At 45.2% G+C, this 18,200-nt stretch overlaps 1 protein-coding gene across 7 annotated transcripts in view; it reads right to left on the bottom strand.

The window, feature by feature from the left end:
- Nucleotides 1–53: 53 nt before the first annotated feature.
- Nucleotides 54–18,200, bottom strand: part of sanbr (SANT and BTB domain regulator of CSR) — a 51,798-nt gene continuing 33,651 nt past the window's right edge. For 4 of the 7 annotated variants that reach the window (XM_062970132.1, XM_008121094.3, XM_062970117.1 and 1 more), the window contains 10 exons: nucleotides 17,813–17,958; nucleotides 17,575–17,674; nucleotides 10,076–10,108; nucleotides 7,851–7,950; nucleotides 5,674–5,768; nucleotides 5,291–5,319; nucleotides 4,024–4,097; nucleotides 3,630–3,718; nucleotides 1,578–1,669; nucleotides 54–320 (listed from right to left, as the gene is read on the bottom strand). In XM_062970132.1, coding sequence (XP_062826202.1) covers nucleotides 284–320; nucleotides 1,578–1,669; nucleotides 3,630–3,718; nucleotides 4,024–4,097; nucleotides 5,291–5,319; nucleotides 5,674–5,768; nucleotides 7,851–7,950; nucleotides 10,076–10,108; nucleotides 17,575–17,674; nucleotides 17,813–17,958 — 795 coding nt within the window. In that variant the 3' untranslated portion in view covers nucleotides 54–283. The remainder of the gene's footprint in view (nucleotides 321–1,577; nucleotides 1,670–3,629; nucleotides 3,719–4,023; nucleotides 4,098–5,290; nucleotides 5,320–5,673; nucleotides 5,769–7,850; nucleotides 7,951–10,075; nucleotides 10,109–17,574; nucleotides 17,675–17,812; nucleotides 17,959–18,200) is intronic. The other 3 variants (XM_003227765.4, XM_062970125.1, XM_016997573.2) reach the window with 3 other exon arrangements.

Raw genomic sequence — 18,200 nt, forward strand, 5'->3', positions numbered from 1 at the left:
TTCCCCACCTCCTCGGTAACAGGAGGAGTTTATAAATGGACCACCGCATAATAGAGGGGAGAAAAAAGATGCACTTGTTTTAATAAGAAATGGTGTATTTACAACATAAACAATAGAAGAAAAGTCCTGCATCGGCTTAAGAAAAACATAATAATAATTTACAAGGCGTAACAGTAATAATAAATCACTTGGAAGCATTTGGGGAGGAAGTGCCCGGATTCTGGAGTCCTAAGAAGAGGCAGGAAAGTGCTTTGGCTTCTCTTTGCGGGATATTCCAGAGCTTTTATGTCGGGCGGCCTTGGCCAAAGCGAGGCTTAGTCCTGGATTTACAGAAACAGGTTTTAATGACAGTGATAGGTACAATCTAGTGGGCATTTACTGTATATACTCGAGTATAAGCCTAGTTTTTCAGCCCTTTTTTGGGGCTGAAAAAGCTCCCCTCGGCTTATATTCGAGTGAAGGTCCTGGCTGGCTTATATTTGGGTTGGCTTATACTCAAATACAGTCTCACTTATCAACACTCGCTTATCAAACATTCTGGATTATCCAACTCATTTTTGTAGTCAATGTTTTCAATACATCGTAATATTTTGGTGCTAAATTCGTAAATACAGTAATAACTACATAGCATTACTGTGTATTGAACTACAGTAGAGTCTCACTTATCCAACTTTCTGGATTATCCAACGCATTTTTGTAGTCAATGTATTCAATGCATTGTGATATTTTGGTGCTAAATTCATAAATACAGTAATTACTACATAGCATTACTGCGTATTGAACTACTTTTTCTGTCAAATTTGTTGTGTAACATGATGTTTTGGTGCTTAATTTGTAAAATCAGAACCTAATGTGATGTTCGATAGGCTTTTCCTTAATCCCTCCTTATTATCCAACATATTCACTTATCCAACATTCTGCCAGCCCGTTTATGTTGGATGAGTGAGACGCTACTGTATATAGGTAATCAGAGTTGGACAGTCTTATCTTATTAAAGTCTTATTATTATCATAAATTACAATTTTATGTAAACATTCAAAAACATTTAACCTATTGACGCCTCAAATAATGTAATTTTATTAGTATCTAGATTTATTTTTATTTTTGAAATTTGCCAGTAGCTGCTGCATGTCCCACCCTCATCTTTTACTAGAGTCAATAGATTGTTCCCAGTTTTGTGGTCAAATTAGGTGCCTCGGCTTATATTTAGGTCGGTTTCTACTCCAGTATATACGGTAACTTTTTTTTTTTTACAAAATAAGAAAATCATTTCAAAAGAATATAATACAGACCGCCAATAAGAAAGTGAAGCCTTGGGCCTTCTTCTACCTATGGCATTAAAATAGAAACCCTGCCTCTTTATAAAGGAGGGATAAGCTATTGAGGCAAATCAAGGCACCAATTTAAAGGACTGAACTGAAAAGGACTGCAGCCAAAGGTGAGATAATGGACTTTCCAAAACAATAACTTTATGACAAAAAGAGCAAAGCTGCAAAAATAAAAGTGCGCAGGGAGATTCTACATCTGAGCAAATACGAAAAAGTTTTGCTTCTCGTCCCCTATTTAGAAAAGTTTACCTTGTGTTCTTTTCAGTGATGTTCTGCCGAGTGTTAACTTGGGCTGTTGCCCTGATCTGAGCTTCAAGCCTGGCATAGATTCCAGCGGCAGACTGCAAATCACAGAAAACAAAGGAGGATATACAGGTCAGTTATGCATTATTGTTGTTCTTCCTGTTGTTGCTATCCATTTGATTTCTTGGGAACCTTTCCCTTAAGAAAAATAGCTACCTATTACAGAGATAGTCAATTAAGTCTACAGCAGGCATGAGCAAACTTGGGCCCTCCGGGTGTTTTGGACTTCAACTCCCACCATTCCTAACAGCCGAAGGCTGTTAGGAATGGTGGGAGTTGAAGTCCAAAACACCCGGAGGGCCCAAGTTTGCCCATGCCTGGTCTACAGCGTACGTTTTCAAACCGATCAATCTCATCCCATTAATTAATGTTTAATTTGGCACTCAAATTTTTTTAATGTTGGGACTGTGCTCTAACAACTGCACATAAACACTCTCTCAGCCGTTGTCTATATTCAATGCAGCGTGAGATTTGAAGATCTTTTGCCGCTGAAGGAAAACCAGCAGCCCTGAGCAGGAAAAATCTCATTCTCTATCCTTCACTTAAATAGATACTTTTTCATTATGTGGAACAATTATTGAGAGTAGTTATGTCTCCACAGATTTCAAATGTTTATATGCATGGAAAGGATGACTGGAAATTTCTCCTATGGATATGGTTGAACATTTTAGTCTGCTAAGTGGTTTTGAAATTCAGTTCAAGGATGCAAGAGCTGTACATGCAGTTGTACATATATCTTCAGAGAATATGCTTGTACAATGCCACTGCATGTACAGCTCTTGCATCCTTGAACTGAATTTCAAAATTAATTATATATACACACACACACACACACACACACACATATATATATATATATATCGAGCCCCGGTGTGTTAAAGCACTGAGCTGCTGAACTTGCAGACCAAAAGGTCCCAGGTTCAAATCCCGGGAGCGGAGTGAGCACCCGCTGTTCTGCCAACCTAGCAGTTCGAAAACATGCCAATGTGAGTAGATCAATAGGTACCACTCCAGCGGGAAGGTAACAGTGCTCCATGCAGTCATGCTGGCCACATGACCTTGGAGGTGTCTACGGACAATGCAGGTTCTTCGTCTTAGAAATAGATCTGAGCACCAACCCCTGGAGTCGGACACGACTGGACTTTACATCAGGGGAAACCTTTACCTATATATATATGTGTGTGTGTGTGTATGTATGTATGTATATGTATGTGTGTATGTGTGTGTGTGTGTGTGTGTATGTATGTATGTATGTGTATGTGTATGTATGTATGTGTATGTATATATATATGGCGGTCCATGAGGTAAAAACATCAAACTTACAAAACAATTCATAGTTAATACGGGGATGAGACAATAGGAAGTGAAAGAAATCTGCCTCTTAGAAGGGAAATCCACTCCTGAAAGAGTTATAATCGGGGGAAAAGGAATCTCAACTAAAGATCTATCACCAATCTGTTTCTACAACAAGCCAAGTTTTGCAAAATCCAATAATCACAGACACAGAAAGTGAGGTGAAACCTTCTTAACAAGGGCACAGATAGCAAACCATAGATAGGGGTTTTAACCCTTCCCTATGTTATCCCTATGTAATGACGCTCCATGCAGTCATGCTGGCCACATGACCTTGGAGATGTCTATGGACAACGCCGACTCTTTGGCTTAGAAATGACGATGAGCACCAACACCCAGAGTCGGTCACGACTGGACTTAACGTCAGGGGAAACCTTTACCTTTACCTTTATGTTATCCAAAGCTTGTACGCATGTATATGTGTGTGTGTATATATATATATATACATACAAACACACACACACATGTATATATGGATGGCTAGAGTTACACTTAAAAATGTACCTGTTCTGACTTACACACATACACAGACACATGTACTTGCTTGATCCTGATAAAATTGGCTGCACTACATCCTTTAGTTATGCAATTGATTGAAGTATCCATGACATTAAATCAACAGTAGTACAAAGCAGTACAGCTCACCTCTTTGTTTTCTTTCGATCTTGTTCGGTCAAGTTCCCCCAGCCTCATTTTTATTAAGTGTCCTGTTATCTCAACCATCCTCCGCTGATCTGCAAGGAAAACAGAACAGCTATATTTTATAGGTTAATGTTTAAATTTTATAAATGTGTATGTTTTTATCTATTGATGTATTGTATATTGTTATTGTTTTTATCCGGGCTTGGCCCATGTAAGCCGCCCCGAGTCCCCTTTTGGGGGAGATGGAGGCAGGGTATAAATAAACATTACTATTATTATTATTATTGTGTTGTCAAAGGCTTTCATGGCCGGGATCACAGGGTTGTTGTATGTCTTTTGGGCTGTGTGGCCAATACCCCACAAGCAAGGCAGATATATGTCTAAAAAAGCATTTTACCTTCTTCTCGCTGAGCATCTTGGTTGAATCGTAATGATCTGGAAGCATCCCATTTACTCTGCTGCATACTCACACTAAATAAAAAGGAAATAAGCCAGGATGAGAAGTAACACGCAAGCGGAGGGTGGTCAATGCCACTATTTACACTTTTCAACTTACTGAATGAAAAATAAATTGTATTATTATTGAGAAGGAAGCATCATGAAGTGTTGCAGTGAGTCTTTCGGGCTGTATAGCCATGTTCCAAAAGCTTTATCTCCTGACGTTTTGCCCACATCTGTGGCAGGCATCCTCAGATGTTGTGAGGTATGTTGGAAACTAGAAAAGGGAGGTTCATATATCTGTGTAAGGTCCAGGGTAGGAGAAAGAACTCTTTGACTGTTGGAGGCAGGTGTGGATGTTGTAATTAATCACCTTGATTAGCATTTGATGGCCCTGTGGCCTCAAGGCCTGGCTTCTTCCTCTCTGAAGAAAACTGCCTTTTCTAGATGTCCTTAGTCATCTGCAAACCCAATCAACAATTGGGTCAGCATTAGAGACTCTTCTACCGAGTTAGGTAACTTTCTTTTGCCAACCTACTCTTTTATATAAGACGTATTGCCTATAAATATAAAAGTAAGGTTTTAAAAAAACTTTCTGAACTTTACCAGAGTATCCTGTATATTTTTTCTCCTGTTTCCTACCACAAGATCATATATAGCACTGGCTACACTGCACTCTACTCTGCTACAGATACCAAATATTTGTACACGGAATCCTAAAGGTGGTTTCAACTGGTGTCGCTCCTAGTAAAACCATTTATAAATGACTTTATCCTGCCTGGGTGCACAACCGAATGAATTCAGCTGTGTTTACGTACTAAAAATTAAGACAGACCCGTTTCAACCATTCCACTCAAAGCAAACAACAGCACAAGGAGGCAGGTGAAGATTTGCTCTCTGTTATAAGCTATTACTGGATCTCAGCCAAGGTATGATCTATCTTATTCATCAGTCAAAGTATGTATGTTCGTTGGTTTGTATCACAAAGATTCCTACATGGTTTGATAGATCTGGACCAAACATAGCACACATTATCGAATTTAAAATAATTGAGGGGTTTGAACTAAAAAAAAAACAAAAACAACCCAACCCCTTTCAGAGCTGAGTAAAAGAAAAGGGATGTGTCAACTTCTTAAATTATTTTAGATCAATTTTAGATCCATTTAAAATTCATGTTAGCTCCCCTCTTTGTGGTGTTTTCTCAAGCCTTTTGCAGAAATACTCACATAAAAGGAGAGGCGTCGCGAGAGTTACACTGTCAAAAGAAACAAAAGATACAAAGTAAGAACAAAGTAAGAAGTAAGAAGATACGAAGTGAGGTTTCTTGGGTCAATTTCACTCAATTAGAAATTTGCAAACAGTCAAAACTACATTATTCCTGAGGCACCGATAATAATCAGGGCACACATTAAAATAAAACAGTTTGCTCCATGGTTGCAAAGTTTACTTAATATATCCCATCAAAAAGGGCAGTCACGGAAAGCAGAGGATTAGAGACAGACTTAGTTAGCTATGCATACATTATCTCACAAAAATCAAAAGGAATTAATCGTGACCAAGTCTGAAGCTCATCTTGTGTTCCCATCTCAACCAATCTCTCAAGACTCACCTTCTCCAATGTCTTATCCTTCTTTTGGACATTGGGCGATGACATTTGCTTCTTGGGATGTTTGATGAATTTCTTTGGCCTCTCCTTTCTTCCTGCTAATTAGAAAGACTTTATTAATACGCAGACACCCAATTCCATCTGATCTTGTGAATGAAGCAGGATCCTTGGATGGTATACTGTCAGGGAATACCGGGTGCTATGGGATATAATTCATAGGAAAGTACTAGTAAAACCTACTTCTGAGTGTTACTTGCCAATGTAATTTATGAGCGGTCAGGTTATATTATATTTATCGTGTCAGAAGAAAATTAAGAATATGGTTATAATGTATTTAAAAAACAGCAAATAAAGTTTAATAACTTGGCATTATACTAAGTGCCTTTGACCAGAAGCTGGCGACTTGGAGTGTCCTGGTGTCGCTGTAAGAAGCTCCTCCATTGTGCATGTGGCAGGGCTCAGGCTTCATTGTAGTAAGTGGTCAGTGGTTTGCTCTTTCCCCACACTTGCATGTCATGGACTCCACTTTGTGGCCTCATTTCTTAAAGTTGGCTTTCCTCTTGTGGTGCCAGAGCGCAGTCTGTTCAGCACCTTCCAAGTCTTCTGTGTGCTCAGGAGAGAGTCTCTCATCCGGTCTCAGCCACTGGTTGAGGTCCACTTTTGGACTCTCACTTGCTGAGGTGTTCCTGCAAGTGTCTCTGTAGACCTTAAAAAGGTATTTCTTGATTTAAGAAATGCTGGCTGATATCCATACAGGGGATGGGCCGGTGATGTTACTGCCTTGGTCCTTTAATTATTGGCTGCTACTTCCTGACAGATGTCAGGTGGTGTGATACCGGCTAAACAGTGTAATTTCTCCAGCGGTGTTGGGCGTAGACATCTTGTGATAATGCGGCATGTCTCATTAAGAGCCACATCCACTGTTTTAATGTGGTAAGATGTATTCCACATTGGGCATGCGTATTCAGCAGCAGAGTAGCAAAGCGCTTAACTGTGTCTGGTTGTGATCCCCAGGTTGTGCCAGTCAGCTTTCGTATAATATTATTTCTAGCACCCACTTTTTGCTTGATTTTTAAGCAGTGCTTTTTATAAGTCAGGGTATGGTCCAGAGTAACTCCCAAGTATTTTGGTGTACTGCAGTGCTCCAGTGGGATTCCTTCTCAGGTAATCCTCAGAGCTCGAGATGCTTGTTTGTTCTTAAGATAAAAAAGACATGTCTGCATTTTAGCTGGATTAGGAATCAGATGGTTTTCCTTGTAATAGGCAGAAAGAGCACCTAAAGCTCTGGAGAGCTTCTATTCAACCATTTCAAAGCTCCCTGCTTGAACGGTGATGACGCAAACGTCAGCATAGATGAAACTCTCTGTCCCTTCCGGCAGTGGCTGGTCATTTGTGGAAATGTTAAACATTGATGGAGCAAGCACGCTCCACTGAGGCAGGCCATTATTCTGTTTTCATCATCTCTTTCTCTGACCCTGGAACTCAACAAAAAAGCTCCTGTTTTGTAGCAGATTTCCTATGAAGCTGGTGAGGTATAATCTGTAATCTGTTGCCTTTCAAAACCATCTTCTATGTGCTGAGTCAGGTTCAACAGTTGATAGGTGACCTGACGGCAAGTGCATCCATATGCCAACAATGTCTGATATTAGGTAGCTTGCTTCCCATGTTAATCAGATCAACAACATTCAATAGTCAATTGAAACAGATGGTTAAGCCATTTGTTTGCCTTTCCAATTTCTCGATAATACAGGGCAGAGCAATAGGAAATAATACAGGATGAGTGAAACCATACAGGGATAACAAGCGCTTGTCATTTATTGCCTTAATTCAGAATTAAGCATATCAAAATTCTTGGGTCTAAGGGACTACATTTGCCTCCCAGGAGACTTTGGAGGGCTGGGACCACACCAAAAAGTCACTTCCTGTTGATTTCCCATTGAAAAGGTCAAAAGGGAAGGTCAAAAATGTGGTGAAAAGCCCCCCATTCCCTAGAAAACATCTAAGGGTAATTTTTAAAGTGACCTCTGAAAACTACAAAAATGACCCTGGAGACACATACAACCTGCACATTGCCCACTCTGGACCTAACCTGCTTTGTGACATGCTTTTCAACCGAGCTGATTTCCATATCACTAACTGAGAGAAGCTCGGCATCACAGACAAAAAAGGCTATGCTATACCTGGCTTCTTGTACACTTCTTCTTCATCGCCTACTTCATCCTCCGTGACCTCAGAGCCTGTAGTGTATTCCTCATCTTCTGAAAGCAGCAACTGTTGCTTCTATGGAGAGTAAAAAATAAAAAATAACATTTTTTCTTTTATAAGTCCACAAATTATTATCTTCTTCTCTGCATTCTCCATGCTAACACTCAAGGGCCTACAGAAATCCGGAAGGGTGTTGCACTTTATAATTGGCATCCTCAATGGCTTTTCCTAGAGTCCCATTCACCAGCTGTTATTATCATATTTGACTTTGTTAGTATACACCAGTGGTTCCCAACTTTTTTTGACCAGGGACCACTTTGACCAGGTATTACTCTCCAACATTAGTACCAAAAGGGTTACGAATCAGTTTTTGGTCAATTTTAGATTAGGTTATTTGGGGTGCTGATCCAGAAAACTGCATTGGATAGACCACATCAGCTCTAGTTTCTGATTTAGAACATATGCCATCCAGTAGTCGCCATCTGTTCACCCACAGAAAATCATATTTAATAATCTAGAGCTGATGTGGTCTATCCAATGCAATTTTCTGAATCAGTACCCCAAATAAGCCCAGGAACTGTCGCACCTCAGGATAGCTTCACCTTGCTGTATACACCAAACTGCACACAGGTTGAAGTCTTTTTAGTTTATTAGAAAATAGAAGATAAAAAGTTCTCTAAAAACAAAAGTAAAGTTCCAAAAGATCTTTACAAAATAAAGCCTTAGAGCATAATTCAAGAAATTACCAGGAATAAACAAAGTCCCATTTGAGCACGACAAAGTCCCAAGAACATGAACACAAGAGCTGCAAAATAATCCAGGAAAACGAGAGCTTGCTTCTTGGTTGAACGAAAAGTTGCTTTGACAAAGGTTTGACTCCAAACACATTGCTTTTATACCCTTGGCAAAGCATGAAAGCATTTCTCTGGCCTCTAACCTCTTGTTTGCAATTCTCACACTCCTCCGACCCCTGAATACCAAATGGTCAGCTCGATCTAGGGAACCTGTTTTGTCAAAGTCAGCCTGCTTGTTAAGACTGAGACTGAGAACTGTCCTCCTTTTCCAAATCAATTTGCACCTGACTAGGGGCCGGGCTGTGGCGCAGCTAGCTAGTAACCAGCTGCTATAAATCACTACTGACCGAGAGGTCATGAGTTCGAAGCCCGGGTCGGGTTAAGCCTCCGACCATAAAAAAAAAAAAAAATTGCCCCGGCTTGCTGTTGACCTAGCAGCCCTGAAAGACAGTTGAATCTGTCAATTAGGGAAATTTAGGGACGCTTTATGCGGGAGGCTAATTTAACTAATCTACAACATCATAAAACTGCTCACGAGGAAAAGAAGAGGAAGAACAGCCACCAATGGACGGTGAAGCAACAGCTCCCCCTGTGGCCGGAAATCGTGAAGCTGGAAGATGTTAAAAAAATGCCTCTGTGTCTGTCTAAAACTGAATGTTGTTTGTCTATTGGCATTGAATGTTTGCCATATATGTGTTCATTGTAATCCGCCCTGAGTCCCCTTCGGGGTGAGAAGGGCGGAATATAAATACTGTAAATAAATAAATAAAAATAGTCTCAGTATCATCAACATCATTCCTTGCTGTGGGAAAATGAACATGCACTCTCTGTTCCTCCTCTGTTCCTTCTACAACAGGGACATTTTGAACCTGATTTTGAACCTGAATCCCATCATCCTCATCAGAGTCAATCTGAGGTTCCAACTGAGTCACAACAGGAACAGGGCTAAAAACGGAGATATCAAGGTGCTCCCGCTTCAAGGTGCCACATGGGACAGCTCTGCTCAGGGGGAGGGAGGAGGAGGTGAAGCAGTAGTCAGGAGGCTTGTTGTTGTCCTTTCATGGGTAGTCAGCCTCTCCTCTCCAGACATCTCCATTGACTTGGCACTATAAGAGGGTTTCACGAGAGCAGTCGCTCTCGTTGTAACCGTGTAGTAACAGTGAGGACACGGACCATATTTTAGTTCTTGGGGACCACTGGTGGTACATGGACCATAGGCTGGGAACCACTGCTTTAAACTATCAGCTGGAAATTTCACCACACAGAAAGTGCATGGGTTCCTGTGCCAAAAATGACTAGCAAAGAACCACAGTTAATGTAACACAAGTGTTTCAATAACACAAACAACACTTAACATGCAAAAAATATTGACGCATGAGACATAAGTGCACTTGGAATAAACATACCAGCTGAAGAGTCCAGTTCTTCAGAGAAAGGAACTGGAAGAAAAGCGAGAAAAGGAATGCTGATAGAAGCAAAAACTTTACAGAATGCGGCGGCATATTTTATGGCACTTAATTTTAACCCTGTAAGTCTGTAAAACATAAGCGAGGTGTGAAAAATAATTTTGGGGGCTGCTGACACATTCAGTCATTATTTAACCAGACTTGTGGCATAAAAAGGAGGAAGCGACAGGGAAGGGGGAAAAAAAGGAATATGGGAATATTGCAGCACCTTTAAAAACTAACTGGTTTTTATTTTAGCATGAGCTTTTTAAAATATAAGATGACTTCTTCATATACAGTACAGAGTGCTGGTAAAGCCATGGAGATTAAGAATATTTACACAGTGGAGGTGGGATGGAACGACAAAGAAACAGTTGAAATGAATTATATTCACACATTCTGATCCATTAATATAAGTATGAACAAAGACAACAGCTTCATGAAACTATACATATATAATACATCACAATAAAAGACTCTTCACTATTTCATATGAAACAAAAGTAATCTTCTCATATAAGGCTTTAACCCAAGGAAACTGATTTTTGATAAGCAGATGTATAGTTTTCACCCATCAACACTAATGAACATGGCAAAGATTTGAAAGATCTACGTCACCTTATGCAGCCCTTTAGAAAGTTAGGATAAGAGTTACGATTTGCATCTTTCTGGATCCTATTAGATTCTCTATTTCTTTCACTTATGTTTCAAGGAGTAAGGACAGGTTGCTTACCTGTAACCATGTTTCTTCGAGTGTACTCTGTGAATTCACACTAATGGAGAAGCTGCGCCTGCGCAGGTTCCGACGGAAACTCTTCCAAGCTGAAGTTCAAATTTTGGCGGTAACCACGCCCCCCTTCCCAAGGGGCATATAAGGCAGCCCCAGGCGCCCGCTCTCCAGTTCCTACGCCGCCAAGGCAACGAGACAGGGAGAGGTTTGCCAGAGGGGAAGGAAGGGCGGGTTTGTGTGAATTCACAGAGTACACTCGAAGAAACATGGTTACAGGTAAGCAACCTGTCCTTTTTCTTCGTGTACTCTGTGAATGCACACTAATGGAGAATGACACGCTAAGGTCCCGGATGGTGGGACAAGGCAAACTCGACAACCAGTGAATGTCCAAACATAAGTTTATTAGGACACATTGAGATAACAGTCCCAAGAGACCAGTGCAATAAGTTGTCCGAAAGGACCAGTGCAATGCCAGCATGCGCATAGTACAAGAAAACAGAACATATTAGGAAAATTCTGAATAAACGTAATAGAAACACAGAAATTGAATACAGTGCATATAAACGCTCTCCCAAGGGAAGAGGGGAAAAACATCACACAACTTGACACACCCATCAGGGTCAATAAAGTGTTACAGAGCAACTGCCCAACACAATCAGGGAAAAAACATATCCCCAGAGGTAGGTATGGGGAGAAAAACTGGCCCATAACTTGAAGGAGAGGTATAGAGAGTCACCTGCGGGTGAGTATAGGGAGAAGAAGGGCGTTTGAGAGTCAGGATAGGCAAGATGAGAGTACTGATCTTGCGAAGGCCGATTCTTTTAGGGCTTTATTGTCTAGCCTGTAGTGAGAGACAAACGTAAGTGGGTTCGACCAGATTGCTGCTTTACAGATGGAGTCAAGCGGGATACCTCTGAGGAAGGCGGTCGAAGCCGAAAGGCCCCTCGTTGATCTCGGACGGATGGATGGAGGGGGAGGGCGTTTGGCCAGCTCGTAAGCCAACTCAATGGCCTGAGCAATCCAATGGGACAACCTTTGGGAGGAGATGGGATTACCCAACTTGTCCGGGGCATAGGCGACAAAGAGTCTCTGAGTCTTACGGATGCCCTTGGTACGGTCCTTGTAGAAGAGGAGCGCCCTGCGAACGTTGAGAAGGTGCAGTTTTTGCTCGAGAGGAGAGGAGGGGTTAGAGAAGAAAGCTGGTAGGACAATGTCCTGATTGAGGTGGAAAGCTGACACCACCTTAGGGAGAAAGGTAATGTCCGGGCGGAGAACAGCGCGGTCGTGGTGGAAACGTAGGTAAGGCTCATCGACCCTGAGAGCAGCAAGCTCAGATGGCTGTCATGCCGACGTGATTGCCACTAGAAAGGCCAGTTTCCACGAAAGCAAGCGGAGATCAGTTGAGGCTAGTGGTTCGAAGGGAGCAGAAGTGAGTTGAGAGAGTACAAGTTCGAGGTTCCAGCCCGGCATAGGTGGTAGCGACGGTGGGCAGATGTTGTTGTAGCCTCGGAGAAATGTTTTGATCAGGTGGTGAGAGAAGAGAGACGGCTGACCATGGCATTGAAAAGACCAGGAGAGAGCTGCGAGGTAAGCCTTAATAGAAGCGAGAGAGAGTTTCCTCTCGACGAGAGACATAAGGAAGTCGAGGACCACCGATACCGAGGTTGGAAAGGAGTCAATATTACGGGATCGAAGGAAGGCGTGAAAGCGAGAAAGTTTGTAGGTATAAGCTTTGGTTGTAGACGGCTTATGGGCTGCCCGAAGAACATCTTGGAGGTTTTGCGGAAGGGAGGTTAGGTAAGAATCCTCCACGCAGTGAGATGAAGAGAAGGAAGGTCCGGGTGAAGAATTTGACCGTCCTCTCTCGAGAGAAGGTGCGGCGAGGGAGGCAGAGGGCGAAACGTTCCTCTGGAGAGACAAAGAAGGGCTGGATACCACGGTTGGCGGGGCCAGGCCGGAGCTATGAGAATTGCTGTGACCGAGATCGAGAGGAGTCTTTCGAGGACTTTCGGTATGAGGGGAATAGGGGGAAAAAGATAAAGCATCTCCGCTGACCAGTCTAGCAGAAAGGCGTCCCCTAGGCAGCCGGGAAAGGAGTTCGGGGGAAGCCTCGCTCCGTAGCGGGGTAGCTGAGCGTTCTGGGGGGAGGCAAAAAGGTCCAGAGTAGGTCGCCCCCAGTCGAGGAACAGATTGTGGAGGATCTCGGGATCGAGCTTCCACTCGTGAGAGGAGGATGTCATCCTGCTGAGGGCATCTGCCAAGTCGTTTTGGGCACCCGGAAGGTGAATCGCGGAAACCTGGACGTCGTGGGCTATGCACCAAAGCCAGAGGCGGGAGGAGAGGTGCATCAACTTTCTCGAACCCGTACCGCCCTGTTTGTTGATGTAGAACACTGCTACCAGATTGTCCGATTGAATGAGGATGGATTTGTGGCAGATGAGGCGGGAGAAAGCTTTCAGGGCTTTGAGGATGGCGAGAAGCTCGAGAAAGTTTATGTGGTTGGTCCTCTCGGATGGGGACCAAAGATCTTGGACCGTCAGGCCGCTGATGTGGGCTCCCCAAGCGTAGGTGGAGGAGTCCGTGGTTATGGTTATTGAAGGTAGGGTTGGATGAAATGGAAGACCCCTGCACACGTTCCGGTGAGACGTCCACCATGAGAGGGATTGGCGAACGTTTGACGGTATCGACAAGTACTTGGAGTTGTGGTGGTAGAGCGGCTTGAAAGTGTCTATAAACCACCTTTGTAGAACCCGAAGACGCAGCCTGGCGAAGGGGGTCGTGAGAACCGTGGAGGCCATATGGCCTAGAAGGACTTGAATGGCACGGGCTCGGACCCTCCGGGCGGATCGACATAGGGCGATCTGGTGGCGGAGAGCTAGGAATCTGTCGAGCGGTAGCGAGACAGTCTCTGTGACGGAGTCGAAGAGAGCTCCGATGAATCGGATTTTGGTCGACGGGGAGAGATTTGACTTCTCGGCATTGAGTTGAAGGCCGAGAGAGTTTAGGAGACGCAGCGTGAAGGAGACGTGGCTTTCGAGAAGTACAGGGTCGGGCCCGACCAGAAGCCAGTCGTCCAGATAAGGAAAGACCGTGATGCCATGCAGCCTGAGGTGGGCCGCTACGGCGGCGACGACTTTGGTAAAGACCCTTGGAGCCGTGACAAGACCGAAGGGTAAAACGGTAAATTGGTAGGTTTGGTCGAGGACTTTGAAACAGAGGAAACGTCTGTGAGCCTCCCGTATCGCCACGTGGAAGTAGGCGTTTCGTAAGTCTATGGAGGCAAAGTAGTCTCCCAGCTGCAGCATCGGGAGAATAGAGGCAATAGAGACCATTCTGAATTTGGAAGGGCGAATGAAGATATTGAGGGCCCTTAGGTCCAGAATGGGGCGTAGCCCGCCCCCCCTCTTCGGGACTGTAAAGTATCTGGAGAAGAAACTTTGAGGATCCAGTTCGGGAGGAGAGGGACGGATGGCACCTTTGGCCAGGAGGGCATCGATTTCGGCCAGTATCTCTGGAGAAGGAGTTGAAGAGAGAATATGACCTGTAGGTGGGAGCTCTGTGAACTCTAAGGCGTAGCCCTCTTGGACAATGCGAAGAACCCAAGCATCTGAAGTGATGGACTCCCATTGATTGTAAAAGGGGGCCAGGCGGTCGGCGAAGGCACAGGAGGATCGAGGCAGCGTGGGCTCTACATCGGTAGCGGACGAGGAGCTTTGGCGAAAGGGGATGGCGTCAGGTACGCCGGTTAGCCTGCGGAGGAGCGGGGGTGGTTCGACCCCGTTGCTTTTGCGGATGAGGTCCCCGACGGGGTTGGTGATGGCTTTGATTGCTCGAGCCCGAGGGGCGCTTGAAAGATTGGTGCCGGAAGGATTGCGGCGGGAAGCGACGGAAGCGGTGAGGGAACCAGCGGGTGCGCTGTGGCTGCGGTTGGTCGCCACATTTAGACGCAAGAATTTTAAAGTCATGATTAGACTTGAGTTTGTCATCGGTACCGGAGTTAAATAGTCTGAGTGCATCAAAGGGGAGGTCCTCAATGACCTGTCTGGAAGATGAGGAGAGACCTGACGACCTCAGCCAGGCATGGCGACGGATGGCGATCGCGTGAGCAATCATCTTGCCCGCCGTGTCCCCGGTATGTTTCGCCATCTGGATTTGATGGTGGGCAAGCGAGTCAGCCTCCTGTTGGAGGGTGGTAAGGACGGAGCGGTCTTCGTCTGACAGTTTAGCGAAGAAGGGTTGTGCCTTCTCCCAGATAATCTGCTGGTAGGCACCCATGCAGGCTCCATAGTTTGCCATCCGGCAAAGTAAAAGGGCTCCGGAGTAAAGCTTTCGACCCACAGCGTCGAAGCGCTTCCCTTCTCTGTCGGCCGGAGTGTTCGACTGACGACCTGAGGATTGGGAGGCCTTGACGACCAGGGAGTTGGGGTCGGGGTGGTGTTTCAGCCACTCCAAGGTATCGTCGTCGGTACGGTACCAAGTCTCGATCCTCTTCGAGGTCGGGGGTATGGAGGAAGGGGTTTTCCAGGAGGCCTGGATAACGTCCAAGAGATAAGGCAGGAAAGGGAGTAGCGTGGCCGGCGGAGCTTGGGCCTGCACCCTTTTGAAAACTGGATCAGACACTGCTTTGGAAGTCTGCTTGATCTCCAAACCCAGGGCGTCGGCCATTCTGACCATTTGATCAGAGAAAGCACGAATATTGTCAGTAGGAGAAGGCGGGTCCGCCTCATACGCATCGTGAGGAGGAGAGAGGTCGAGTCCGAGAGAGACTACCGAAGCCGAGAGGACAGAGTCTGGGCGGTCAATGTCAACATCTTCCTCCTCAGCCCCTTGGGGGGACTGAGGGGGAGAAGAAAGCACAGTCTCGGGGGGAGGCATGGCCTCACGGGAAGAGAAGGCCGGGAGCCGAGGATCTTTAGAGGCTGAGGCCTGGGCTGCTCGAGCCAGGCGAGCCGTTTGTCTGCCACGCTCCGGTGTCGAGGTGGGAGGGAAGAGCTGTTGGCGCGAAGAGTGAGGCGGCGCAAGAGGCTCCGGCACCGGCACCCTGACCACCGTTTGGGTAGAGTGGTGGGGTGAGTCCTGCAGCTCCCCGTCAGACAGGGGGTGCAACGGAGATTGAGAAACATCTCTAGGCCTCTGGGCTGGCACAATTGGAGAAGACCTTCTCAAGGAGGTTGCCGAGGAGGACGGCGGGTCCCTCCTTGAGGAAGCCGAGGAAGAGGAGCGCTGAGTCAGCCGTTTTTTTGTCGGCGGTTGCTTGGACGCAACCCTCAAGGATCTGCCTGGTGTTGGAGGAACCACAGCTGAGTCAGATTGCGCTCGACAAGACTCCTCGTGAGCCCTCTTAAAGGCTATTTTGATAGCAGAGGAGGACGGAGGGGAGCCGATACGAGAGCGGATCGAGGTCACCGAAGCCAGAGAGCTTGACGTCGAGGAAGGCCCCACCTTTCTGGAGCGGGTCGACACGGTAGCCGTCGTCACAGTGCACGGTGGCTTGACCGGTTTAGCGGCCCTGGAGGTCCTGGACGCCCTGGACGAGACCGAGGAGGCTTTAGCTGTCGGAGGCTTAGCTGGTGGCGCCGACATTGCTCTCAGAGCTGAAGACGACGACGTACCCGACGTCGACGGAGTCGGTTCTGGCGCGAGAGATCTTTCGTAGAGCGCCGCTCTGAGCCTAGCGGCTCTGTTCTTTCTGGCCTGAGCCGTGAGAGCTAGGCAGAAGCGGCAGGTACCGACCACATGAGCCTCGCCAAGACAGAAGAGGCACTTGGCGTGGCCGTCTGAATCAGGAATTTTAGCAGCGCACTGCGTGCAGCGTTTGAAACGAGTAGTAGACATGCGAAGAGTCCGAAGTGAACCTTGCGGCGGAAAAAAAGGAACTGGAGAGCGGGCGCCTGGGGCTGCCTTATATGCCCCTTGGGAAGGGGGGCGTGGTTACCGCCAAAATTTGAACTTCAGCTTGGAAGAGTTTCCGTCGGAACCTGCGCAGGCGCAGCTTCTCCATTAGTGTGCATTCACAGAGTACACGAAGAAAAAACAAAGGAAACTTTGTTTAGCCTCCTCATGTTTTCCATTAATACAATGTCATTTTTATATACAGGGCATTTCCTTGCCAATATAATTCCAATAATCTTTTACAGCAGGGAGAAACCAATAATTTACAGTAGGAATGGGGAATATGTGGCCTTTGTGGATGTTGTTTGTCATCATTGGGAAAAGGGACTGGAGATAACCCAAGTAGTGCTCAGCTATAACTGGTAGGCCACAGAATTCTACATCCTTTCCCAAAGAAATTATTATATCTGAGCTATTTTCAGACAATATTCCAATCTATAACTTGGTACAGCAAGTTAAACCACTAACTGCTGAACTTGCTGACGGAAAGGTCGACGGTTCAAATCCAGGGAGCGGGGTGAGCTCCCGCTATTAGCCCCAGCTTCTGCTAACGTAGCAGTTCGAAAACATGCAAATGTGAGTAGATCAATAGGTGCCACTCAGGCAGGAAGATAACGGAGCTCCATGCAGTCATGCCGGCCACATGACCTAGGAGGCGTCTACGGACAACACCGGCTCTTCGGCTTAGAAATTGAGATGAGCACCAACCCCAGAGTCAGACACAACTGGACTTAATGTCAAGGAAAAACCTTTACGTTTACCGTATAATTTGGAAATATAACCAACTGCCATAGCTATGTGAAAGTCAAGAATAAAAGTGGGAAATACAATTACTCACAGCATTGATCTCTCCAGTTTTAGGGCCCCATGGTGAATTTGGCTCCAGCAGCACATCGCACTCAATGCCCTTCTCATCATTCAGCCCAATTCCAGAGTCACTGGCCAAAAGAAACATTTAGGGACACGATGAGGCAGGCGGGCAGACTTTGGATTCCAGAAAAGCCAATTCAACTAATAAGAGTCTCTGGGGATTATTTTACCCAGAAACAAATGCAAGAATATAACTATATTCTGACCTGTTTGCATCTTTGGAAAAAGGTACAACAATGACATCTCTGTGCTGTGTCAGGTCATTCAGTATTTTTGACGTGTGGTAGGGCATGGCATCCCCGCCTTCGCCACCTGCAGGCAAGCCGATCATGTGGTCCCTTACTTTACATCCCTTTTGAGTTTGGAAGAAAAATGGAATGACACTAGTTAAAGAAGTGACTTGCCTAATGTGGACACAGTGACACGAGAGAGTTAAGTCCTGACCAAAATCTGCAAAGCCACTTCAAACTATGGCTTCAGATTCTACTCTTGAAGCCCATCCCAGTTTCAATGGTTAACTAAAAAGTACTATATCTGCATAGAGATAAAATGCATTACATGCTTATGCTGAATAAGCTTGAATAGCTCCAAGAA

The sequence above is a fragment of the Anolis carolinensis genome, chromosome 1, assembly GCF_035594765.1.
Source record: "Anolis carolinensis isolate JA03-04 chromosome 1, rAnoCar3.1.pri, whole genome shotgun sequence".
In the NCBI taxonomy this organism is placed as follows: domain Eukaryota; kingdom Metazoa; phylum Chordata; class Lepidosauria; order Squamata; family Dactyloidae; genus Anolis; species Anolis carolinensis.